A 26,821-nucleotide genomic window follows, 5' to 3' on the forward strand; every position below is an offset into this window, starting at 1 on the left:
GACTGCTATAGAAATTAAACAAACAAACAAATAAAAATAATAAAATTTCCTTCTCATAGCCTTCAACCTGTTTCCCTTGGGAATTTGGAGAAGGGGAGTGAAAGTGATGTAATGGCACATCGGAATGATCTTGGAAAATGAGAGAAAAGATCGCTACCTAGCTAAGGATCAGATAAATGCCAGGGGCAGCCCATAACTAAATAACAAGCAGAAAAAGAAAATTAGAAGAGGTTCACTCTAACGTATCAGGTGGTTAAAATGCAACAGTGGGAGATTCGTACTTTCAGACTTGCGAGATTCTCTTAACGCAGCCTTACAATAAAGTGGAATAAGCTCACCATTTCTCCTCTCTGGTTTACTTGGGGCGGGTGGGGGAGGGGGAGGCTTACGTCAGGCCAGAGTCAAAGTCACAAGGTTTCAGATCGGAAGGAAAGGCACACGGAGTCTGGGTAAGCAATCGGCTGTTGCCATGCTCTTCTTAAACAGAAGCAGCCCCAGTGCTGCTTATTTGGAGGAATGAGGTTCCTTTTTTGCAAGGAGCCTGGCAGAATGTTCTTGCTCTGCTCTGCTCTTCCGTCCCAGTGGTGCACCCTTGCTCAAACTCCTCGTCTTCAGATAGCAATAGCAGCACCAGCACCACAAGCACTAATTTCTGGGCAGCACAACTTTGTCATCTTTAACAAACTCAGGCAGCAGTTCATGCGGGTTTTCTGGAATGCTTATTGTTGGTCTCCTTATCAGAGGTAGAGCTGGCCATAAATCTTTGAAAAAATGTGTAGTAAAAATGGGATAACACTTTAAAATTTGAACATATTTAAATGCTGGTAGAAAGCTGGATAAAGGTTTGTGCTTGCCTATATGTCATTGACGCCAAAGGCGCACGGAGCGCTGTTACCTTCCCACCGTAGTAGTCCCTATTTTTCTACTTGCATTTTTACGTGCTTTCGAACAGCTAGGTTGGCAGAAGCTGGGACGAGTAACAGGTGCTCACTCTGCTACGCGGCACTCGGGATTTGACCCACCAAATTGCTGACCTTCTGATCGACAAGCTCAGCATCCTAACCCACTGAGCCACCGCGTCATGCTGGCCACGGACCATGGAGATGTCCTCGGAGAAGTGCTGGCTCTTCAGCTTTGAAACGGAGATGAGCACCGGCCCCTAGAGTTGGAAAAGACTAGCACCCGTGTGCGGGGGAACTTTTACCTTTTATATGTCATTGAAGAAAGAAAAAAATGACTGTAATAAGAATGTGCTTTTGTCTACTTTGTTCTAGGGAACTGAAAGCTAGGAAGCCTGCAAGGAAAATCCAGGAAGCTAAACACAGGGAAAAGGGCTGCGTAAACTATTTGTATGGTAGAACAACAAGGGATAAGGTCAAGACTTGTGTTGTAAATTGAATACAAAAGTGAATTAAAGTGATACAGTTAGGTAGTGGAAATAAATGGGAATGAAATTGCAAAAGTAGTAAATGAAGAAAAAGCAAATTGTTCAAGAGGCGGCATGGAGTTATGGTTGGATCAGACAAGACTATGGAAAGAAAAAGAAGAGAAATTTCATTGTGTAAATACATAGCTGAGTATGGAGCTTGTAAAAATAAAGGTGGTTTGTAAGGATAGAAAGATAGTGAGTGAGGGGAGGTGGTGCTAAGTAATTGTACCTCTTTCCTTTTTATTTCTTCCCTCATGCTTTCACTTTAATTAAGGAACAATTGCTTACTCATTTTTCATGCTCTGTGTAGACCTGTTCATGGATGACAGGTGCAACTGTACTCAGGATCACTACGTATGACCTCTTTGTTCTAACTACATGAACGAGGGATTGACTTTAGAAGTCAATAAACTTTTATAAATTAAGTCCCTCGTTCGGAAGAACTTTATTGACTCCTAATAACACTCCCTGTTCAGTAATATTCCCAGTCGGTCCTTGAAGTAACCATTTTTGGATTTGAGCATTAATCAGATATTGGGGAACTGGACCTTGGTGTTCCAACCACATGAATGCCCAGGTGTACTTCACTCTTGGATAAGCTATAAAATGACTCAACTCAGCATTGGATACTTGTTTTCATCACCATGATTCGTTCAAACTGCGTGCTCCTCACTTTTGGACTGCTCATTTTATGCTTTCGGGATGCCTCTTCTATAGGTAGGTAGCAAGAACTTTCTTTTCCTTCCATACCTATGTACATTCTGCTTGCCACTGCCCCTTTCTCTTCCAAGCTACGATCACATGAACAACAGACCTGATGTTGGAGGGACCTTTAACACATGGGATTTACTTTAGGAAGCCAGTTTCTGGAGTGGAACATCCGAACCAAACAGAATAAAAGTCCCTTTTCTGCAGTATTCTCTGTCAGTCCTTAGTTCTGGGACAATCATTTTGGGATACGAGTATTTTTCAAATTTCGGGGAAGTGGAGATCTTGACACAGTATAAAAAGGTTAAACAAAATCGGAGTAGAATTTTGTTGCATTTCCTTTTACATATATCCCTTTATACATTATCCTTTGAATAATATATTCTTCCTAAAACCTACAGCTACAAGGAGCAACAGATGCAGAGCAATGTATTTGGGAATTGGAATATAAACAACCAGGTTGAAGAGAAGGTATATGTGAAGTCTTTTGAAGAAGAGGAAAGAGGCTGGCCCCATCACCCCTCCACTTCCAGGTGCCCCTTCTGCCGTTGTTGAATGCGCGGTTCCAGAAAGGGTTTCCTCTTCAGTCCTCTTCAGCCCTAACCTTCAAGTAAATGGGACAAAAGCTCTTCCTAATGACTTTCTCACTCGATCCCAGAAGTCTGGGATCTCAGGAATGGGAGTCTGGAAGTGTTGGGCATCTTCTTAGGGTAGATCAGCTAATGTCTGCCAGGCTGCACTTTAGTCCTTGTAGGGCTCCTAATGGTAACTGGAATGACTCAAATTTGTGTGTTCCCACTATGTTAGGGCAAAGTATTTTCAGTTTTTCTAAGGTTGGCAGCAGATTACTCAGGATCTACTTTTCCAGTTAGATGCTCAAATATTCATGTTGCCGTGGACTCTGAAGTCAAAAGAGTTATTTTCATGTGATGAACCTCTAGGTTTCCTTAAAAGAGACTGTCTTATTTTCTTTTCACTTTCAGGTGTATATCCCCGGAAATGTACATATACCCCTACAATAGGATGGTGTAGGTCTCCTTCTGCTCGCTATTTTTTCAACCCAACACAAGCAAAATGTATGATGTTCACTTATAGTGGATGTGGAGGGAATGCTAATAACTTCTTAACTTTAAGCGAATGCATAAAAGAATGCCAAAGCCTTGGTAAGAAAGAAATTGAAATCTTTTTTTGGGCACACACAGACACAAACACACAAAATCATTAATAGCAAAGCTATAGCAAATATATTTTTCCTAAAAACTACAGCTACTGTTTTTGTACATCAAAAAAAAGCAAAAGATTCATAGCAATGTATTTGGGAACTAGAAAATAAACAATATATGAATTTTGCAACCCTAAGCAGACGCCCCAAATACTTAGACCTGGTTGAAGAGAAGGTACATTCAAACTCTTTGTAAGTGGAGGAAAGAGAATGGCCCACTCACCCCTCCACTTTCATGTGCCTCTATTCCCAGTCTTGAATTCCCAGTTCCAGACGCGTTTGCTCTGTCTTTCTGCTGGTGGAGCAGTGGGCTAATACCTCCTTAAGTAACACCAGCTGCCTGCAATTAGTGCAGGTTCGCATCCCACCAGGCTCAAGGTTGACTCAGCCTTCCATCCTTCCGAGGTAGGTAAAATGAGGACCCAGATTGTTGGGGGCAATAAGCTGACTTTGTAATAATGCCGCTTGGGGTGTGTGTGTGTGAAAGCCCTAATAAGCAGGCATATACATAGAATGAAGGCTACTGCTAAGCTTGTAAGCCGCCCTGAGTCTTCGGAGAAGGGCGGGATATAAATGGAATTTAAAAAAAAAGAATACAGGCCCTAACCTTCAAGCAAATGAGACAAAAGCTCTCCCTGATGACTTTCTCAGTCCATCCCAGAAATCTGGGATCTCAGGAATGGGAGTTTGGTTCCTCTTCTTAAGGGTACAGCAGTTTGTGTCAGGCTGCCATTCAGTTCTTTGAGGACTTCTAATGGCCACTGCCAATGACTCAAATTTGAGTTTTCTCACTATGTTAGGGCTGGCAACTTGTTTTCACGTTTTCTGAAGGTTGGAGCAGATTGCTCAGGATCTACTTTTCCAGTAGATGCTCAAATATTCACACTGCCCTGCACCCTGGAGTCAGAACACAATATATATTCATGCAATGATCTTCTTGGTTTCCTTAAGAGGGACCGTCTGTATTATTTTCTTCTTTTCACTTTCAGGTGACCCTCTAGAGAGATGTTTGCATCCTGTAGTAGTTGGAAAGTGCAGAGCTTCGTTTCATCGTTTTTATTTTAACGCAGCAACTAAGAACTGCGAGGAATTCATTTTTGGGGGATGTGGAGGAAATGAAAACAACTTTGTAAATTGGATTCAATGCAGAGCTATGTGTCAAAATTCAAGTAAGGAAGACATTTTAATCTTTGCTTTTGCAACCAATTAAAACAAATGACATTTTAATCTTGTCCGTCAGTCACTAATCTGAAAGCTCTTGAGTCCCAAAGTTATCTTGATCTCAGTTCTGCAATCCAGGCCCTGAACTAGGGAGAGGAGCTTATAAGTGGACACAATCAGCAAAGTCAGATTTTTTAAAATGGTAAAAATGCAAAAATAAATTTCCTAAAGAAATGCCATAAAACTAGCTTTCTGCTTTTTACTGTTTTTCTTGCAGTTTTGTGTCTGCACTAAATCAATAAAAGGAAATCACCTTGAATTAAGCAAAATACTGAATAATCAAAGAAAATTACAGATTCCTCACAGGAACAGTCAGTTGTTTCACTTGTGCAAATTTGCTTGCCTCATTCTCTATAACGGACCTGGCATCATTTGAGCATCCTGACAACTCTCCTAACTCATCCTATTTCCTCTGCCACCGCTGTCCCCCTTTTTGTTTGTAAGCGGTTCATAAGCCTTACTATTGAGCTAAACCAGCCCTTTGGAACCAACTCCCCCCTGAGCTTCGGATGGTCCCGGACCTCCGGTCCTTCCGCCGCGACCTCAAAACTTTTCTCTTCCATCAGGCTGACCTGGATTGATGATGGGTTTTTAAATATGTTTTAATTTTTAAATTTTTAACTGTGTAGTTAATTTATTTTGGGGCTGTTATTTAATTCTTTTTTAATTTTTGTACTGTTGTTTTTTATTGTTGTTAGCCGCCCTGAGTCCTTTGGGAGATAGGGCGGCATATAAGTCCCAAAAATAAATAAATAAATAAATAAATAAATTATAGAGACCTACTTGGTTCCAACCTTTAGAGAAAGAGAATAAAAATTCAATTTTGGGAATCCACCATAGGTAGACTCTGCAAATACTTACATTTGGGCAAAGAGAAGGTCCATGTGAAGTCTTTGGAAGAGGAGGAAAAGGAATGGCCATCCACCCTTCCATTTCCAGGTGCCCTTCCTCCAAGTGTTGAATGCCCAGCTCCACAAGGGGTTTCTCCTTCTGTCTGCTGGAATACAAATCCTAACCTTCAAGCAATTGGGAGGAAAGCTCTCCCATGAGCTTCTCAGTCCATCCCAGAAATCTGGCATCTCAGGAATGGGGATCTTGTGCCTCTTCTTAGCTGCACTGCAGCTCTTTGAGGACTTCTAATGGCAAGTGGCAATGACTCAAATCTGAGTGTTCTCGCCATATTAGGCTAGGCAAATTGTTTTCACTTCTTCTGACATTTGGAGAGGATTGCTCAGGATCTACTTTTCCAGTAGATGCTCAAATATTCATGTTGCCCTGCACTCTGGATATACTTTCATGTGATGATCTTCTGGCTTTCCTTAAAATGGACAGTCTGTCTTATTTTGTTCTTTTCACTTTCAGTTATACTTCCCGAGATATGTACACTTCAACCAAAAATAGGAATGTGCATGGTTCCTACTGTTCGTTTTTTTTTCAACATCATAACTGGGACGTGTACGACGTTTGTTTTTAGTGGATGTGGAGGGAATGGTAACAACTTCTTAACTTCGGAAGGATGCCTAAAAGAATGCAAACCTACTGGTAGGGAAGTTTTGCGATCTAGGTCCTGAACTAGTATTATGGGAAACTGGAGCTAATCATTGGGTTCAATCAGTAATCATTTACAAAGTTAAAAACACCAAAAGATATTTCATAAATAAGTGCCCTAAAATTAGCCTTTGGTTTTTATGCTTTTCCCTGCAAATCGTTATGTGGGCATTTCCACATTCAAATGGACAACGGGAATCACATAGCGATTACGCACACGATTGAAAAATCTACCTTTGTCAACTTGATTTTCACTGTCTCCTTTCCAGGGTAACACTGACTACAATTCTTGATTGGATTGATAGAATCCTTTGAGAGGGGCTGGATTCAGCAGCTGAGGAAGGAATCCAAACTTCCATGGAATTTCCCACTGAATCACTTTCCATGCATTGAATTCTTAAATAAAATACAAATACTTTGACATGCTAATACACATTTTCTGAAATACTATTTGCACTACTCCTTTTATTGTATCACGCCATTGACAATATTGCAAACAGGACACCCCAATAGAGAATATTCAGTGAATATATCAGATAGACAGAATATTCAAATACATCTTATGGTAATACAGAATCCCGAGCATCTGATCTGGCAGGAATATTTGCTTGGCCTTCCTTCCACACAGCCAATCCTTTTGAGATGTGTCAGGAACTCCACCCGATGACTGAAGGGTAGTGAGAACGATTGATGTATATCTAAGGTTACAAAAGATGTAAGGTATTTCCTTTTCTCTTTCCCCATGTCCTTAATTCATTAAATGCAACATTGCTACACTAAGTTATGTTTTCTTGAGCACCGTTTAACCAGTATGAGGATGCGTAGTTATACCAGAACTGTACTCATGGTCCCTACATATCTACCCCATTGTTCAAACCATATGAATGTCCAGCTGCATTTCCTACAATGCAGAGATCCCCAATCTTTCCAGCTCTTTCCACACCAAGCACCAAGCACCAAGATGTGAGTGTGAACCACAGATTCCAGAGGGAGGGACAGCTGTCACATAAATGGGAGGAGATAATTTAGGGACGTTACTAGTGATCTTGAGAATTTTTTGGGGGTGGTGGAGTGGAACAACACACATACATTTTAGAAGTTTGCAGCCTATAGTCAATTAGTTGAGATGGACTGCTATAAAAATTAATCAAAACAAATAAAAATAAAATTTTCTTCTCATAGCTGTCAACTTGTTTCCCTTGGGAATATGGCAGAAGGGGAGTGAAAGTGAAAGTGATGTAATGGCACATCGGAATGATCTTGGAAAATGAGAGAAAAAATGGCTACCTAACTAAGGATCAGATAAATGCCAGGGGAAGCCCATAACTAAATAACAAGCAGAAAAAGAAAATTAGAAGAGGTTCACTCTAACGTATCAGGTGGTTAAAATGCAACAGTGGGAGATTCGTACTTTCAGACTTGCGAGATTCTCTTAACGCAGCCTTACAATAAAGTGGAATAAGCTCACCATTTCTCCTCTCTGGTTTACTTGGGGCGGGTGGGGGAGGGGGAGGCTTACGTCAGGCCAGAGTCACAAGGTTTCAGATCGGAAGGAAAGGCACACGGAGTCTGGGTAAGCAATCGGCTGTTGCCATGCTCTTCTTAAACAGAAGCAGCCCCAGTGCTGCTTATTTGGAGGAATGAGGTTCCTTTTTTGCAAGGAGCCTGGCAGAATGTTCTTGCTCTGCTCTGCTCTTCCGTCCCAGTGGTGCACCCTTGCTCAAACTCCTCGTCTTCAGATAGCAATAGCAGCAGCAGCACCACAAGCACTAATTTCTGGGCAGCACAATTTCGTCATCCTTCAGCAACTCAGGCAGCAGTTCATGCGGGTTTTAAGGATTGCTTATTGTTGGTCTATCAGAGGTAGAGCTGGCCATAAAACTTTGCAAAAATGTGTAGTAAAAATGGGATAACACTTTTAAGTTTGAACATATTTAAATGCTGTTAGACAGTTGGATAAATGTTTGTGCTCGCCTATATGTCATTGAGGAAAGAAAAAAATGACTGTAATAAGAATGTGCTTTTGTCTACTTTGTTCTAGGGAACTGAAAGCTGGGAAGCCTGCAAGGAAAACCCAGGAAGCTAAACACAGGGAAAAGGGCTGCGTAAACTGTTTGTATGGTAGAACAAGAAGGGATAAGGTCAAGACTTTGTGTTGTGAAATGAATACAAAAGTGAATTAATGTGATACAGTTAGCTAGTGGAAATAAATGGGAATGAAATTGCAAAAGAGGTAAATGAAGGAAAAGCAAATTGTTCATGAGGTGGCATCAAGTTAAGAGTCGTGGTTGGATTAGATAAGACTACGGAAAGAAAAAGAAGAGAAATTTCATTGTGTAACTACATAGCTGAGTATGGAGCTTGTAAAAATAAAGGTGGTTTGTAAGGACAGAAAGATAGTGAGTGAGGGGAGGTGGTGCTAAGTAATTGTACCTCTTTCCTTTTTATTTCTTCACTCATACATTCACTTTAATTAAGGAACAATTGCTTACTCATTTGCCATGCTCCGTGTAGACCTGTTCATGGATGACAGGTGCAACTGTACTCAGGATCACTACGTATGACCACTTTGTTCTAACTACATGAACGAGGGATTGACTTTAGAAGTCAATAAACTTTTATAAATTAAGTCCCTCGTTCGGAAGAACTTTATTGACTCCTAATAACACTCCCTGTTCAGTAATATTCCCAGTCAGTCCTTGAAGTAACCATTTTTGGATTTGAGCATTAATCAGATATTGGGGAACTGGACCTTGGTGTTCCAACCACATGAATGCCCAGGTGTACTTCACTCTTGGATAAGCTATAAAATGACTCAACTCAGCATTGGATACTTGTTTTCATCACCATGATTCGTTCAAATTGCGTGCTCCTCACTTTTGGACTGCTCATTTTCTGCTTTCGGGATGCCTCTTCTGTAGGTAGGTAGCAGGAACTTCCTTGTCCTTCCATACCTATGTGCATTCTGCTTGCCACTGCCCCTTTCTCTTCCAAGCTATGATCACATGAACAACAGACCTGATGTTGGAGGGACCTTTAACACATGGGATTTACTTTAGGAAGCCAGTTTCTGGAGTAGAACATCCGAACCAAACAGAATAAAAGTCCCTTTTCTGCAGTATTCTCTGTCAGTCCTTAGTTCTGGGACAATCACTTTGGGATACGAGTATTTTTCAAATTTGGGGGAAGTGAAGATCTTGACACAGTATAAAAAGGTTAACAAAATGTGAGTAAAATTTTGTTGCATTTCCTTTTAGATATATCCCTTTATATATTATCCTATGAATAATATATCTTCCTAAAACCTACAGCTACTGTTTGTTGTACATCAACAAGAAGCAACAGATGCAGAGCAATATATTTGGGAACTGGAATATAAACATGTGCATTTTCCAACCCTAAGCACACGCCACAAATACTTAAACCAGGTTGAAGAGGAAGTATATGTGAAGTCTTTGGAAGAGGAGGAAAAAGGCTGGTCCCGTCACCCCTCCACTTCCAGGTGCCCCTTCTGCCCGTGTTGAATGCCCAGCTGCAGAAGGGGTTTCTATTTCTGTCTGCTGGAACCCAAGCCCTAACCTTCAAGCAAATGGGACAAAAGCTTTTCCTAATGACTTTCTCACTCGAGACTGTCTTATTTTCTTCTTTTCACTTTCAGGTCTATATCCCGCAAAATGTACATATATCCCTACAATAGGATGGTGTATGTCTCCTTCTGCTCGCTATTTTTTCAACCCACACCAAGCGGCATGTATGATGTTCACTTATAGTGGATGTGGAGGGAATACTAATAACTTCTTAACTTTGAGCGAATGCATAAAAGAATGCAAAAGCCTTGGTAAGAAAGAAATTGAAATCTTTTTTTTTTTGGCACACACACACACACACAAAATCATTAATAGCAAAGCTATAGCAAATATATTTTTCCTAAAAACTACAGCTACTGTTTTTGTACATCAAAAAAAGCAAAAGATTCATAGCAATGTATTTGGGAACTGGAAAATAAACAATATATGAATTTTGCAACCCTAAGCAAACGCCCAATACTTAGACCTGGTTGAAGAGAAGGTACATTCAAACTCTTTGGAAGTGGAGGAAAGAGAATGGCCCACCCTCCCCTCCACTTTCATGTGCCTCTATTCCCAATGTTGACTTCCCAGTTCTAGACGCATTTGCTCTGTCTTTCTGCTGGAATACAAGCCCTAACCTTCAAGCAAATGGGACAAAGCTCTCCCTGATGACTCTCTCAATCCATCCCAGAAATCTGGGATCTCAGGAATGGGAGTTTGGTGCCTCTTCTTAAGGGCACAGCAGTTTGTGTCAGGCTGCCATTCAGTTCTTTGAGGACTTCTAATGGCCACTGCCAATGACTCAAATTTGAGTTTTCTCACTATGTTAGGGCTGGCAACTTGTTTTCACTTTTTCTGAAGGTTGGAGCAGATTGCTCAGGATCTACTTTTCCAGTAGATGCTCAAATATTCACACTGCCCTGCACCCTGGAGTCAGAACACAATATATATTCATGCAATGATCTTCTGGGTTTCCTTAAGAGGGACAGTCTGTATTATTTTCTTCTTTTCACTTTCAGGTGACCCTCAAGACATATGTTTCTTGCCTGTAGTAGTTGGAAAGTGCAGAGGTTCCTTTCGTCGTTTTTATTATAACGCAGCAACTAAGCAATGTGAGGAATTCTTTTTTGGGGGATGTGGAGGAAATAAAAACAACTTTGTAAATTGGATTCAATGCAGAGCTACATGTCAAAATTCAAGTAAGGAAGACATTTTAATATTTTCCTTTGCAACCAATTAAAACAAATGGTATTTTAGTCTTGTCCGTCAGTCACTAATCTGAAAGCTCTTGAGTCCCAAAGTTATCTTGATCTCAGTTCTGCAATCCAGGCCCTGAACTAGGGAGAGGAGCTTATAAGTGGACACAATCAGCAAAGTCAGATTTTTTAAAATGGTAAAAATGCAAAAATAAATTTGCTAAAGAGCCATAAAACTAGCTTTCTGCTTTTTATTTTTTCTTGTAGTTTTGTGTCTGCACTGAATCAATAAAAGGAAATCACCTTGAATTAAGCAAAATACTGAATAATCAAAGAAAATTACAGATTCCTCACAGGAACAGTCAGTTGTTTCACTTGTGCAAATTTGCTTGCCTCATTCTCTATAACGGACCTGGCATCATTTGAGCATCCTGACAACTCTCCTAACTCATCCTATTTCCTCTGCCACCGCTGTCCCCCTTTTTGTTTGTAAGCGGTTCATAAGCCTTACTATTGAGCTAAACCAGCCCTTTGGAACCAACTCCCCCCTGAGCTTCGGATGGTCCCGGAACTCCGGTCCTTCCGCCGCGACCTCAAAACTTTTCTCTTCCATCAGGCTGACCTGGATTGATGATGGGTTTTTAAATATGTTTTAATTTTTAAATTTTTAACTGTGTAGTTAATTTATTTTGGGGCTGTTATTTAATTCTTTTTTAATTTTTGTACTGTTGTTTTTTATTGTTGTTAGCCGCCCTGAGTCCTTTGGGAGATAGGGCGGCATATAAGTCCCAAAAATAAATAAATAAATAAATTATAGAGACCTACTTGGTTCCAACCTTTAGAGAAAGAGAATAAAAATTCAATTTTGGGAATCCACCATAAGTAGACTCTGCAAATACTTAAATTTGGGCAAAGAGAAGGTCCACGTGAAGTCTTTGGAAGAGGAGGAAAAGGAATGGCCATCCACCCTTCCATTTCCAGGTGCCCTTCCTCCAAGTGTTGAATGCCCAGCTCCACAAGGGGTTTCTATTTCTGTCTGCTGGAATACAAACCGTAATCTTTAAGCAATTGGGAGGAAACCTCTCTCATGAGCTTCTCAGTTCATCCCAGAAATCTGGGATCTCAGGAATGAGGATCTCGTGCCTCTTCTTAGCAGCACAGCAGCTCTTTGAGGACTTCAAATGGCAACTGGCAACGGCTCACATTTGAGTGTTCTCGCCATGTTAGGCTAGGTAAATTGTTTTCAGTTTTTCTAACGTTTGGAGAGGATTGCTCAGGATCTACTTTTCCAGTACATGCTCAAATATTCACTCTGGATATATTTTCATGTGATGATGTTTTGGATTATTTCAAAAGGGACAGTCTGTCTTATTTTCTTCTTTTCTCTTTCAGTTATACTTCCCGTGAAATGTACACTTCCACCAAAAATAGGAATGTGTATGTCTCCTGTTCCTCGTTTTTTTTTCAATGCCATACTTGGAACATGTATGGTGTTTCTTTTTAGTGGATGTGGAGGGAATGAAAACAGCTTCTTATCTTCGGAGGAATGCCTAAAAGAATGCAAACCTACTGGTAGGGTACTTTTGCATTCTCCGTCCTGAACTAGTATTAGGGGAAACTGGAAGTAATCATTGGGATCATTCATTAAACATTTAGAAACTTAAAAACACCAAAGGAAATTTCATAAGTGCCCTAAAAGTAGTCTTTTGTTTTTATGGTTTTCTCTGCAAATGGTTATGTGAGCATTTCCACATCCAATTGACAATGGGGATCACATAGTGATTACACACACTACTGAAAAATCTACTGTTATCAATTTGATTTTCATTGTCTCCTTTCCAGGGTAACACTGACTCCAATTCTTGATTGGATTGATACAATACTTTGATAATACCTAGATTCAACAGCTGAGGAAGGAATTGAAACTTTCATGGACTCTCCCACTGAAACACTTTGCATGCATTGAATTCTAAGCATTCTCTTAAATAAACATACAAATGCTTTGCACAGCAATAGTCTCTCTAAAGTACTCTTTCCATTGCTACTTTTATTCTGTCAGGCCATTGACAACACTGCAAACATGACTTCTCAAAACAGAACATTCAGTGAATATATCAGATACAGAGAATATTGAAATACATCTTATGACGTTGCGTGATGTATTGGAGCTTTTTCTCCATTGCCGGTAATGGGGTGGGCGCAGTTTCCTGGTGACATGCGTTTAGACACCCATTTTAGAGTTATTGAGGCCATTATGTTTACCTGTGCCCTCGGGGTCACCAGAGTGGTGCAAATGGGTGTGAAGCCTTCTTGGACCTGTTGAAAGGACTGTGTTGTAGACTGGAGATAGATGATGTTGTATCCTCCCCCTCTTTTGAGAGGGCAACTGACCTTTCTCTTCCAAGAAATGGGTCACATTAACAACAGACTTGATGTTGGAGGAGCCACCAGAATATGGCATACACTATAGGAAGCCCTGTTCTGGAATGGATCATCCAAAACATACAGAATAAAATCTTCCCTTTCTGTAGCATTCCTACAGTATTCTATAGTTCTGAGGGAATCATTTTGGGATGTGTGCGCATTATTCAAATATTGGGGGACGGGATAGTCTCACACAGTTTAAAAAGACAGAACTAAATCCGAGTAGAAGCTTTCTTGCAGTTTGCTGTATAAGCTTTCCTACGAATAATAGGGAATAATTTTATCATTTTAGAAATAATGATTTCTAAAAGCTACAGCTATTTTTTTTTTGTACATCAAAAATGTTCATGTACTATTTTTTGTACATCAACAAGGAGCAACAAATGCAGAGCAATGTATTCGGGAAGTGGAATATATACATAAACAGGGCTTTTTTCTCATGGCCAGCTCAGAACGGCGTTCCGGAACCTTTTTTTTTTGCAAAAAAAAAAAAAAAGCTCCCTCTGAAAGCCTATTGAAGGGCTAGGCCAGGGGTCGGCAACCTCGGCTCTTTTATGACTCGTGGACTTCAACTCCCAGAATTCCTGAGCCAGCATAGCTGGCTCAGGAATTCTGGGAGTTGAAGTCCACGAGTCATAAAAGAGCCGAGGTTGCCTACCCCTGGGCTAGGCAATCTTGGAACCTTTTTTATGACTCGTGGACTCCAACTCCCAGAAATCCTGAGCCAGCCACGCTGAGGGGGAAAGAGAGAGTTTTCCAAGCTGAGCCATCCAGTTTTCTGGATGTGGTTGGAAAGAGGCTGCTTGGCGCCGGAGACCACTGCCACGAGGAACGCAGCTCTGGGTCGGGGTTCGGAGCAGCTCCGGGTGGGGGGCTCAGCACGGGCCGCGGCGTGGCACCTGCGGGGAGGGGAATCCCCACGGCGGCTGTGGGGAGGGGAATCTCCGCGGCAGGTGGCTCCGAGCCGCAGGGGCGGGGGTGCAAAGGACGCCGTAGCAAGACTCCGGCGTCGCTCCCAGGAACAGCACCTCTGAGTTCCGGCACCTTGTTTTTTTTTTTTAAGAAAAAAAGCACTGTACATATATAAAAAAGAATAGATGAAACTGCCTCACGTGCGCCTGAGGTAAAAAGGAGAGCCCGCCGCAATCCCAGTTCGCCGCCTCGCGCCTTCTGAAACTGCGCATGTCCTTCCTTGCCGGAGGGCGCATGCGCATCGCCGGGATCCAAGCCCGGCATGTTCCCTGGCGCGGGCGCTGCCTCCTGGCGAGGCTTGAGAAGGAAGGGCGAAGAAGAGTGGTGTGAGGCGACTCGCGCGTGCGCAGTGGCGTCTCCGCCCGGCGCTGGCCGAGGAGTTGAAGGCTGGTGGCCGTGCCGGCCTGTCCGTCGCGGACCCCGGGAGGCCTGGGCTGGCAAGTATCGGTGGCCGTCTGGGCGGGCTGGCTGGCTGGCTGGAGGAGGGAGCGGCTTCCCGCTTTTCTCTCCGGGGATCCGTCTCGGGCTTCCACGGATTGCGGATTTTCCTCGCTTCACTTTCCCCCTCTTTTTGGCGTCCTCTCGCCCCCTCTCACTTCGCGTCGTGGGCCTGACTACAAAGCCCATCGCCCACCGCTTGCCCCGCCGCTCCTGTCGTGCCCCCGCGGCTGGGCGGGAGGGATGCTGTGGTCCCTCAGGCCGGGGGGGGGGTCGGTCTATTTTCCCCCCTTCTGCCATTGCCGGGTCTGTGGCGGGTTCCTCCCAGGGAGGCGGGCAAGGGGTGGTGCATGGGGATGATGGGAGTTGTAGTCCTCTCGAGACACCTGAGCGGGGGGGGCCCTTGCCCTGATCTATTTTCATGGATGCTACTACGTGCAAAGACTCCTTTGCAGGAATAATTTGGACATTAGGGTTTAATTTGTTTTCAATTTCTGTATTTGTGCATTTTGATATTTATGTCACTGTTCACCGCCCTGAGTCCTTAGGGAGAAGGGCGGTATACAAATCAAATAAATAAAATTAGTAATAATAATAGTAATAGTAATAGTAATTATAATTAATAATAATTAATAATAGTAATTATAATTAATAATAATTAATAATAATTTCATTTTTATTTTGTACAAATCAAGGCAGTGGTATTTAAATGCTCTTGCTTCCTGTTTTCCTCACAGTACCAACAACCCTGTGAGGTAGGTTGGGCCAAAAGAAAGCAGCTGGCCTCACCAGTTTTCATGTCTGATTGATAATAACAACATCAACCCATCCCCCACAATCTTTCCATTTCTGAGGAGTCCTTGGTTCTCTCTCAGCTTGGTTGTTTACTTGCAGGCATTTCATTACTCAGCTAGGTAACAACAACATTGTCTGCAGTTCAGCCCTGAGCTACTGAGACTCTCTGCTACAGGTAGTCCTCGACTTACAGCAGTGTGTTTAGTGACCATTCAAAGTTAACAGTGGCACTGAAGAAAGTCAGTGATGACCATTTCTCACACGATCATTGTAGATCCCCATGGTCACATGATCAAAATTCAGATGCTTGACAGTTGGTTCCTATTTATGATGGTTGCAGTGCCCCGGGGTCATGAGATCCTCTTTTGTGACCTTCTGACAAACAAAGTCAATAGGGAACCCAGATTCACTTAACAACCCGGTCACTAACTTAACAACTGCAGTGATTCACTTAACAACTGTGGCAAAAAGGTAGAATGGGGCAAAATTCACTTAACAAATGTCTCAGCAATTGAGCACTTGGGCTCAATTGTGGTCGTAAGTCAAGGACCACATGGACTCTCCATTTCTTCTCCCCATGCTATTTTCCTCCCTTCTTCACGTTACACCCAAATCTTTAAATTTGGAACCTGCTTTGCAAGCCAACACCGCTGTATTCCAATGCTTTTTGGAATTGAAGCTTTTTCCCTCTTATTTTTTTCTGTTTTCTGATCCATTACTTTGAAGCTTTCCTCCACTGGCAGGGAAATGTTTATATTTTAAGGCACTCAATTTGAAAAGTTTCCTTCTCATTCAGCAAGGAAATAGACACTGTTAGCAAGCAGTTCAGATGTCAGTGGTCTGTTGCAGCACATTAAACAAGAACAATCTTCTGAGTTAATCTCCTTATCAGAAGCAGTCTAGTGCAGTAATTAGAAGCCTATTAGAAACTATCAGTCATGAAGTTATTTTTTCAGGCTTTGCTGCGCCTACAAGGTTGTCCAGTAAATTTAGTTAATATATGATTTTTTCAGAACTAGATATTTCTGTTCTGGGAATTGGGGCGATAACACAGACATTTCTGACAGTTCTTCAATAAAGTTAAAATAAACATGTTCTACAAAGTAGCGTAGTACTTCTAAACTGAAGCTTGATTTCCTTTGCTTTTCAGACATTATTTTAAACACAGTTCTCTAGAGCAATTGGCAAGAGGATGAATGAGTACTGAACAGTAAGTAGTAGTAGTTCTGTTCCCAAATGACATGATTTAGTGAGAGGTTCCTACATGTAATGTTTTGGGCTGCTTGAGGTTATATCTCAAAGTACTAGAATTGAACAGTTCTTTGAGACTGAAAGCTTTCCTTACAAATAGCCTCAGACCTTTGAAAGTTTGTAATTCATCCTTTTCATCTAAGTCTTACTACTGCAGCTGCAGACAAAGTAGTTCTGGTTTGAAATATGAACCATTTGTGAGCTAATTTGAAAGAAGTTTAGATTCAAATTGTATTGATTTATACTTTATGTAATCTAAATTGACTGGTTGTTGAGATCTGAATTGATTTATGAGAAAGTAAGTTTCTTTATATTGTTCATTTCATGCTAGGAGTCCTTGCTATTTATAGAAGAGGTCACAGCCTGATGTTCCAGAACCCTATTTTAGTTTCCCAAAGCTATAGGCTTGGCATCCAGATCCTCTGTTATGGAGGGAACATTATCAATAATCATAGTATCTTTAGTTGAATTTAGTAATCAAATTAATTTTTGTCCTGGCATCAACCTCTTCACAAAACCTTACGTCTTACTTCAGGTTATGAATATTTTAATCCTATAAGCAGTTTTGCTCCCACCTCTTCAGATTGTTCCTAGAAATTAACCCCAGAATCATGATCATTAAATTTAGTCCAGGCAAAACTAAACCTTGATATTCACAATGCTAAACTTGTTTACTTTGGTTTACTTCAGTCAGTAGTATTTTGGTGATGCTGAAGCATTGTTGCAGTTGTTGTAACAACTTTGAAAAATATGAGAAAAGATAGATGTTTGAAAGATAACATTTTGGTTGTGGATACTTTGTATTTAGTGATATTTTTTTTGTTAAAAATGTTTAAATGCTAAGTAAAATGTACCTTTATATTTATTAATTTGTAGAAACAGAAATTAATAATATAAGAAAGAAAATGACAGAAATTAGAGAACCAGAATAGTTTGGGCTGGCATCTCATTGGGGCTGAGAATCCGCTTGGCATGTTTGTGGGTGGGTGTTGGTCTCACTTGTGTTTAATGGAAACTATCGCTGCTGAGCTGTTGTGATTTCCTCAAATGTTTCTGCCATAGATTTTATATATTGTATCATCCACACCCTAAACATGAGACTTAAATATTTGGAGCATTGTGTTATTTGTGGTTGCTTCTTCTTGGAATATCTTAAGCACTGATGTTTATTGTAGTCTGGAAGAAACATGTTTAAAGTCATTTAATATGATCTTGGAAAGTAAACATTTTCAGGATCCGTATTAATGTAAGAATGATTAAGGACAAACATGCTCCATTTATAATCATAACATTGATTTCATTGCTTCACTTACAGCTATCTTTTCTGTTCTTTTGTCAGATTACCATTTTCTTATGTCTTCACAATGAGACAGGCCTGGGGTTATTTCTTCCCTACACCTTGTAGTTGATAGTTTTAGATGCCAAGACAATGCTGGCATAGATATGGCAGATAGTGTCAAGATCTTCCTTAATGATCTTATCAGGGTAAGTGCTTCCTTTTATTTTTGTTGTTATACATGACAGCGGATTTAAGATAAGATTAGATTTCAAGAGTGTTTCAGCAACTAATATTTACGTTAGCTCCCATAAATCTGTCTTTGGCAGTATGAAGAAGGGAAGTTTTAGGACTTTATGCACAAACTTGAACTATGTGTAATTATCAAGTAAAATCCCTCTCAGTACCAATTCTGTGATTGTTTCTCAGTCTTTTGATTAAGCTCAAGTATAGTATCCATGTATCTAACTCTATGATTCTTAGTAAATGGAAAGAGAGAGTTCCTGAACTGTGATGCCATTATATCAGTGACCAGATAATGGAATAACAGAATAACAGAACAGAATAATAGAGTTGGAAGAGACCTTGTAGGTCTTCCAGTCCAATCCCCTGCTCAGGCAGGAAACTGTATACCATTTCTGACAAGTGGTTGTCCAGTCTTGCTTTAAAGAATTAGACTTAACTAGAAAATCACTGGTTAGTTGCTTAGACATCTCATTTAGAGAAAAATCAGCAGAAACAATATGTTTATGTCTCTAGGGAATTAAAGATTCCATATGGGGGATCTGTACAATCTCCAAGCTGGATGCTCGGATCCAGCAAAAAAGGGAAGAGCAGCGGAAAAGAAGAGCAACTAGTGTGCTTGCCCAGCGAAGAGCACAAAGCGAAGAGAGGAAGCAAGAGAAGTAAGTTCCAATCATGGGGATTGCATCATGCCATTAGTAATCATCTATCAGTGTTTTATCTTCAAGGTAGCAATAGCAACAGCACTTAGACTTATATACCGCTTCACAATGCTTTATAGCCTTCTCTAAGCGGTTTATAGTCAGTCTACTGCGCCCAACAATCTGCGTCCTCACTTTATCAACCTTGGAAGGGTGGATGGCTGAGTCAGCCTTGAGCCGGTAGGACTTGAACTGCTGGCAGTTGGCAGTTAGCCGAAAAGCCTGCAATACTGCATTCTAACCACTGCGCCACCACCAAAATGGTACCAAACCCCTAGAAGTCACATCTGCTAACATAGTCTGTGTACAAACTGGATCCTGCAAACTTTGGTAGGGATTTTTATTTTATATTGTCCAATTAAATGAGGATTTTGAAATATTCTTTTATGTGGAACTCTCTACCAGTGTCATTTGAGGGGCCGGCTGTGTTCTACGTAGCTGTTTAGTTTCATCACGAAAGCCACAGGATTCTTTGTAGGAAGAGATTTGGAATGAAGATTTTAAGATACTATTTTTAGTCTCTTGCCCAGTAGCTTCTGTAGTTGTAATTCATGTTTTAAAAAAGTTGACACTGTGAAAAAGAAATAAAAAAGACTGCAAATTTATCTTAGGTGCTAAATAACAACCAATTCTACATGTACATCTGTATGACATTGACAGTGAATGTATAGGCTTACCTAATAATAGAGAAAAAGAAAGAAAACTGGAATGTAAAAACCCAACTTTTAAAACACCTTTTTTCCCCCCAAATGAGGCTCTCAACAATTTGAAATTTAATGAGGATAATGGAAATTTATACTTTTGCATTTTTATGGTTGCAAAGCTGAAAGAATCTGCTGCCCTATCTGAAGCATTCCCCTCTCTTTCTGTGTTTAAACAGGTGTGTTTTTGAAAAGACATGTAGTTTCAGTTTTTGCACTTTCTTCTACTTTTGTTTAGTGAACCCCGGATAGTAAGCCGAATACTTCAGTGTTGTGCATGGAATGGAGGTGTATTTTGGGTAAGAATAATTTTGCTTCTTTTTAAAAAACAGCAACATAATTGAATCAATTGCTTTATTATTTTTGCAAATAGGCTTACTTGCTTGAAGTTTATAATTGGATAATGCTTCAGCCTGAAAAAGCAAACTGAATAGTGATTGAAATCATTACTATTTCCCAGATAAGGGATAATTAACATTTATTTAGCCTTGGTAGATGCAGTGTTATCCCAATCAGATTTTAATATAAATATAAATAAAAATAGCCATGCAATCCCAGGAAATATATGTTTGAGTTAAGAGGCCACAAGTTTTGTCGTCTCAAGTACATCTTTTACTGGAATTGTGGAGCTAGAGCATTATGCAACTCCTAGAAAAGGTGCAAATTGTTTAAGGGGGTTCTTAGGGATATGGGATGTGGTTTTATATCTTTTCTAAAGTTCCTTTTTGGCTTTGGATCCAAAGAACTTTTATGTGTTTATAGAATTTCTGTTTCTTTTTGCTGTTTTTCCCCCCACTATTATGATTTTCCCATAGAATTATTGATGCATGTGCTGGAATTGTCACATTTGTAAAGATAAATTATTCATATATTTACTTGTGTATGTACTTGGGGAAAACCATGAAATAAGTGCTAAGATATCAGGTTTGAAGATCAGTTATAGAAAACAGGTTACACCTTCTGGATCTTAGAAAACTTACATTCCCCATAGTAGCACGCACATTTAAAAATAGTGATTAAAACTGAATTATTCCTTGTTGTGGTTGTTTTATTTTGTTTTTTAGCTTAGCCTCCTCTTGTTCTATCGGGTTTTCATACCTCTGCTTCAGTCAGCAACAGCACATGTAATTGGTAAGTATATTACCGTTTAAGGCATTTGTCAAGTAAATAATTGTTTGTCTAGCCTAAGCAATTACGTTATGATGGACAAGTATATAATTTGTTGTATTGAATCTATCCTACTCTTCTCTTCCCTTGGCCTCAAATTTTCAAAATTGGAACACAGCACTATATTTGTAAAGGTGAAATAATACTCTTGAATGAAAGGAAGCAATAATTACGGTCCTAGCTACATTTACTGATCTGCTATCAACTTGTGACCAATAGATGAGATTTGTAGAGGGAAGATGCATTTTCTTTTTCTGATATAATGAATCTTTTTACTTACTACTGTTGAAAACACTCTGTTTTGGAAGGTGATCCGTCATTACATGGCGATGTCTGGTCTTGGCTGGAATTTATCCTGACCTCCATCTTCAGTGCCCTTTGGGTCCTCCCCCTCTTTGTGCTCAGTAAAGTGGTCAATGCCATTTGGTTTCAGGTAAGTTGTTTTTTTTGAGGAAATGAATAACTTGTTGACTTAATGCTTCTTTGGTTACCTGCCTAAGACGTACCTTGATACACAGGTAGTCCTTGTCTTACAACCGTTTGTAGTGACCATTCGAAGTTACAATAGCACTGAAAAATAACAGTGACTTAACAATTGTTCCTCTCCCGACTGTCGCAGCACCCCCACGGTCACACAATTGAAATTTGGGTGCTTGGCAACACACATATTTCTGATGGTTGCAGAGTCCTGGGGTTGTGTGATTGCCATTTGCAACCTTCCCAGCCAGTTTCAGACAAAGACAAGGGGGAAGCCAGATCCACTTAATGATGGCCTAGTCCACTTAATAATTGCAATGATTAGCTTAACAAGCATGGCGGAAAAGCTCTTAAAATTGGGCGTGAACAACCACCATGCTTAGCAATGGGAATTCTGGTCTCAGTTATGATCACTAGTCAAGGACTATCTGTATTGTCCTGTGCTTTTTGAGGGATATTCCAAGACAACCATCTTCTTCCATTTTATTCAGAAGTAAGTCTGGTTCTTCTGTTTCAGGATATTGCTGATCTGGCATTTGAGGTGTCAGGAAGGAAACCGCAGCCTTTCCCCAGTGTCAGTAAAATCATTGCTGACATGTTGTTTAACCTCTTACTGCAAGCTCTCTTTCTTATCCAGGTAAGAATGGGCATAAAACACTCAATCCAGATTATCCAGACACTTAAGAGTAATAGACATTGGTATTTGAGCGACATCCAAAGGCAGAACTGTAGATTTGGCAGATCTTAAGAAGCAATAGACCCCAAGGTAGAGAAAAGGTGGAGAAGACTGAGAAAGAAAAAAGGAATGAATTATGCCATATTTTTATAAAGAAGTCACTAGCCAGTTTGATTTATGTGGTAGTTCTTTCCCAGCCACAAGCTTTGGGATGATAGGTTAACACTACTACTTTTTCAAAGCTGTTTATAACAGAGAGTTCTTGGAATCATCTCCTCCTGCCATGCACGAGAGAACTACAGGCCAGGTTTGTTGCTCGAATGTGCATAGCTGGACTTCTAGCCAAGAATGATGGTCATGGACTTTGTTGCCCTGGGACCTAGGATCCAATGCTCTAATATTGGGAATCGAGCAGAGTGTACCAAGGAAGACGAGACTCAAGTGTACAGTTAATCCTTGACTTATGACCGTAATTGGACTGGAATTTCAGTCATTAAGTCGAGGCACCATATGACCAGATTCAATTATATGATTGTTTTTATAGTCGTGGTTAAGCAAGTGCAGTCATTAAGAGACTATGTGGTGGTAGGTCCTAAGCCATTTTATCCATTGGATTATTTTTTGCCAGAACACTGCAATAAATGTCACAATGCTGCCACTGGTCATACATGTGAGCCAATTGCCAAGGGCCAGAAATAGAAACATGTGACCGTGGGGGGTTCATGCAGCAGTCAAAACGTTGTGAGTAACTTGAATCTGTTGCAATGCAAATGGTCATTAAGCAATTGGTTGTAAGTTGAGGGCTACCCGTACTGTCTCTTCACTTGTTTAGTTTCCTGGGCTTTCTAACAAGGTACAGAATTGAGTTTTCTGTGGAAGGGAATGCTCTTTCAAATTGAATTTGTTTTATTTTTCCCCAGGGGATGATTGTCAGCCTGTTTCCTATTGATATCATTGGGCAGTTAATTAGTCTGCTTCATATGTCCCTACTCTACTCACTATATTGCTTTGAATACCGTTGGTTTAATAAAGGTAAGTCCTGCTGACTTTCCACTGTGTAACTAAAAGGGAAAAAAATCCTTTCTTTTTGTTGTTCAGTGTTGGGGTTGTTTGGCGCAAATGTATGCAAATCCCAGTAACACTCTTCCAACAGGATCTTTGCAGAGTTCTTCAGTGGCAGAAGCAGAGCTGAAAAATTAAGAGTGCATTTTATTCTCTCCCAGTTGCTGGTGGTGGCTGGTGTTCTCCGTTATCACCAGTGATCAATAAACTACTGGTATATGGGATGGAGGTGTTATTTACATAATACTTCCTAGAATATGAAGATAATCTAGGAAAAAATATTGGGATCGTAATTCCTAGAATACGAAACTCAAGTATTGTATCACAGCGTTAATGCTTTGAACCATGTGTTTTGGGCTTTTCTCTTGCCAGGCGTTGAAATGCATCAACGATTATCCAACATTGAAAGGAACTGGCCTTATTACTTTGGATTTGGGTTACCACTGGCCTTTCTCACTGCAATGCAGTCTTCTTACATTATCAGGTGACTTACTGAGAAGCTGGAGTCATGCCATCCTTTTTCTTTTCTGTGGGAGGGAGAGGAGGAAAAGTAGGTGGGGAATTAATGGAAAGAGACCTGGTGTAAATGTTAATAGGGAAAGAGAGAAAGAAAATTCCTCGGAACAGTGATAGGAGCAAAGCCTTTGAAAAAGCTGGTCGTGGGATATTCTTCTGAGCCCATGAAGGTTTAATTGAGATGTATGGCTTTTTTCTTCTGGACATCCATGATGTGTTTTTCTATTTTATCGTTTCCTCCTTTTTAAAGTGTAAGCCACTCAAAAGTCATTTACAGTCAGACAATCTCTTAAATCATGAATGAATGAATATTCCATGATACAGCACAAGAAAACCAAGACACTTTCTTTTAAGTAGTGTACAGTACTATTTCATATTTCCAATTATTCCAGAATATTAATCTGGGCAGAACTTGGATGCTGGTCTTTCTGCTGCTGATTTGTTGAGCCGTTCCATGCATCAGGAGTAGGGGACAAGCGGGATTCTTCTATATAAAAACATAGTATATAAATTTAATGAATTGTTGTGATGTAGGAGAAGTTATATGAAGTGGCAAGCTGTATGAAGAAGAATGTGGATACAGCATCTGGATGCTGGATATTTGGATTGTTCTTTGTTATTTTGTATTTAATTATTTATTAAAAGTATATGCCACCCATTTCATCAATAAAGCGACTTTGGGCAGCTAATAAACAGTAAAAGATAAATATAAACACCATTAAAATTAAGAAAAGGTACATAAAAACTAAGGCCATGTTTTTGGTTTAGGATGAGCAATTATTTCAGTGATTGAAGGAGCATACAGGTCAATAAATACAGTCTGACATTTCCTAAACTTAAAGCACAGCATTTGGAAAAAAGTTCCTTCACTCTAGTGCCCTCTTCATTTTCTCACACACATGTATGCGTGTGCATGTATGTAGGTGCTTGGAGTCTCAGATCTTGTTAAGACGGTTTATTCTAGCTGGAGTTTATCACAACAATGATACTTGTTTTAAGGGCAGCCCTAAGCTGATTACCATAATTTAAAAACCATAGGGCAATTAGTTAATTTCTTGGTAGCATAAGTGCTAATAATGACATGCTTTACTTGATTCAATTTTAAGGATGTAAAAAAATCTGCCCCTAAATAGAAAGGTTTAAACTCACTTCTTCCCTAGTGGCTGGTCCTAAATCTGCATTCAGAAGAGACTTTTCATCCAGCCAATTATATGTAGCATGGAATTGTGTTCCTATTCTGTAGTTTACCCATTCTCCCTTTTTAGTTTGCAGAGACCTGTACATAACATTTTCTGTTTTTTGTCCCCATCTCCCTTCCCCACAGCGGCTGCTTGTTCTCCATTCTTTTTCCTCTATTTATTATCAGCGCCAATGAATCGAAGACACCGGGAAGAGCATAGTAGGTATCCATTTCCTTTTTCATCAGACATAACTCAAGGAGTACCTATATATGAAAAGGCTTCTGCCCCAGTAAAGTAGATTATACTGTATACCATTTTTTGCCTTGATAGCCACTGCAAGCAGAAAAAAAATTGTACTACTTAGAAACCTGCGCTACTTATAAGCTTTTATACCTAGGTCACAGGTCTGCAACCCGCGGCTCCGGAGCCGCATGCGGCTCTTTCAGCCGTCTCCTGCGGCTCCCAGTCCTCTGCCATGTGCAGTCCCAAAAAAAAAGTGGGACTAAAAAAGTTCAACCAATCAATTCAAATATGCAGGGTAGGTGCATATCTCGCCTTGGCTCCACTCTTCAGTCAAACCCTGTTCTGCACATGTGCGCATGTACGCGCATGTGCACACATTTTTTGCGGCTCCCAGTTTTTCCTTTTGTGAGGCAACCGGTTCCGAGTGGCTCTTTCACTGTTTCAGGTTCCTGACCCCTGACCTAGGTCTAAAAGTTTTATTTATTTATTTATTAAATTGGTTTGCCGCCCAGCTTGCCACAAGGTTGCGTTATTGGCAAAGATTTCATCAGTAGAGAAAAATGGTAAGAACTGTCCTCGGACATCATTAATCGGGGTTAGGCAGATTTTGTACGTTGAAAGGCCCCAATGCAGAATAGAGGTAGTTTTCGACTTAACAACCACAACTGAGTCCCAATTTTCCATTGCTAAGCAAGACAGTTGTCGTGTAAATTTTGCCCCATTTTATGACCACAGTTGTTAAGTGAGTCACGGCAGTTGCCAGCAACCTGGTTGTAAAGCAAATCTACCTTCCCCCAATGATTTTGCTTGTCAGAGGGTCACAAAAGGCAATGGCGTGATCCCGGGGGCCCACAACCATCAGAAATACACGCCAGTCGCCAAGCGCCACGGTTGTGCGAAAAACGGTAGTAAGTCACTTTTTTTTCAGCGCCTCTGAATGGTCACCGAGCAACGATGGCTAGTAGTAGTCAAGGACTACTTGTATGCCCGTGAATTCAAGGGATCTTAATAGAGGTTAAAGAAGCTAATAAGAGGCTGTCTTCTATTTCAGCCACTTCCAGTTGCGCCTCTTTTCCTTGGTCGTCTTCCTTAGCAACAAGCTCTTTCACAAGACGGTTTATTTTCAGTCCAGCCTGAGCAGCTCCTCGTCTGCTGATCGACTGCCCTCGCCACGCTCCTCGCCTGCTCGCCTGGCACACTGAACCAAGGCCGGGAGGGAGGATGAGAACCGTTCAGACGACACACGTGTTTCTGTGATTCTGTGAAGGTCTGGCGGGAAGGGTAGGCGGGAGGCTTGTGCATTTTCCCTTGTGATCTCTCTCTTAAGCCCCCGTTTGGACCTTGGTTTGCATCTCACCGAGTGGTAAAAGGAAATACATTGGGTGGGTGGGTGGGAGGGCGAGTGGGTGGGAGGAGCCTGGATTTTTAACACTTGTGAGCTTATTTCGAAGCCAAGTTCTTCTCTGGTTTTTATAGTGTGTGATGGGCCTGTTTCTGTGCACTTTTTTGTATCTTTCCTTACCTCCTCCCCCCCCCCCATTCCCCAGGATGAATGGTTTTTGTAATGCGTATTGTCGTAGCTTTCTGATGCTGATGGGGTCTTTACCACAAGTGTTGGGTTTTTCTCCATGATCGTAGTTCTTTATATGGTTACCTCAGGTCAGGATTTTGTAATCCCCCTTGTGTGCTGAAATGAGAAGTGTATCATGTAACACTTGTGCAAGGTTAAGATGTCGGCCGGGGGTGGGTGGGTGAGAGGGCTTTTCCTCCTCCTGGCATCCGGTGGCCTCTTAACTTTATTTGGT

At 40.8% G+C, this 26,821-nt stretch overlaps 2 protein-coding genes across 3 annotated transcripts; both read left to right on the forward strand.

Moving 5' to 3' along the window:
• The first annotated feature begins 8,858 nt into the window (after positions 1-8,858).
• On the forward strand, positions 8,859-13,372 carry LOC308671443 (kunitz-type serine protease inhibitor A-like). Its single transcript, XM_081333623.1, has 5 exons — positions 8,859-9,049; positions 9,787-9,966; positions 10,717-10,896; positions 12,286-12,465; positions 12,736-13,372. Exons 1-5 carry the CDS (start codon positions 8,977-8,979, stop codon positions 12,738-12,740), a joined length of 618 nt encoding a protein of 205 aa, XP_081189749.1. The 5' UTR covers positions 8,859-8,976; the 3' UTR covers positions 12,741-13,372.
• Positions 13,373-14,624: 1,252 nt separating this feature from the next.
• On the forward strand, positions 14,625-26,381 carry EI24 (EI24 autophagy associated transmembrane protein). 2 transcript variants are annotated; one of them, XM_081333369.1, is made up of 13 exons: positions 14,664-14,730; positions 15,427-15,482; positions 16,673-16,732; positions 18,113-18,258; positions 18,809-18,954; positions 19,933-19,993; positions 20,759-20,825; positions 21,170-21,294; positions 21,856-21,975; positions 22,935-23,046; positions 23,449-23,560; positions 24,917-24,991; positions 26,068-26,381. In XM_081333369.1, the coding sequence occupies exons 4-13, from the start codon at positions 18,217-18,219 to the stop codon at positions 26,216-26,218; spliced, it is 1,011 nt and encodes a 336-aa protein (XP_081189495.1). In that variant the 5' UTR covers positions 14,664-14,730; positions 15,427-15,482; positions 16,673-16,732; positions 18,113-18,216; the 3' UTR covers positions 26,219-26,381. The 2 variants fall into 2 exon arrangements, with proteins under 2 accessions (XP_081189494.1, XP_081189495.1); XM_081333368.1 differs by lacking the exon at positions 15,427-15,482 and having other exon boundaries at positions 14,625-14,726.
• Positions 26,382-26,821: the final 440 nt, after the last annotated feature.

This window comes from Vipera berus (genome assembly GCF_964194415.1).
Source record: "Vipera berus genome assembly, chromosome: 8".
Classification (NCBI taxonomy): Eukaryota; Metazoa; Chordata; class Lepidosauria; order Squamata; family Viperidae; genus Vipera; species Vipera berus.

Coding starts and splice junctions, on each gene's coding strand:
- LOC308671443 (XM_081333623.1), top strand. CDS start 8,977: ATGATTCGTTCAAATTGCGTGCTCCTCACTTTTGGACTGCTCATTTTC. Junction 9,050..9,786: donor TCGGGATGCCTCTTCTGTAG/GTAGGTAGCAGG, acceptor TTTCACTTTCAG/GTCTATATCCCGCAAAATGT. Junction 9,967..10,716: donor AAAAGAATGCAAAAGCCTTG/GTAAGAAAGAAA, acceptor TTTCACTTTCAG/GTGACCCTCAAGACATATGT.
- EI24 (XM_081333368.1), top strand. CDS start 18,217: ATGGCAGATAGTGTCAAGATCTTCCTTAATGATCTTATCAGG. Junction 19,994..20,758: donor GGAATGGAGGTGTATTTTGG/GTAAGAATAATT, acceptor TTTGTTTTTTAG/CTTAGCCTCCTCTTGTTCTA. Junction 21,295..21,855: donor TCAATGCCATTTGGTTTCAG/GTAAGTTGTTTT, acceptor CTTCTGTTTCAG/GATATTGCTGATCTGGCATT.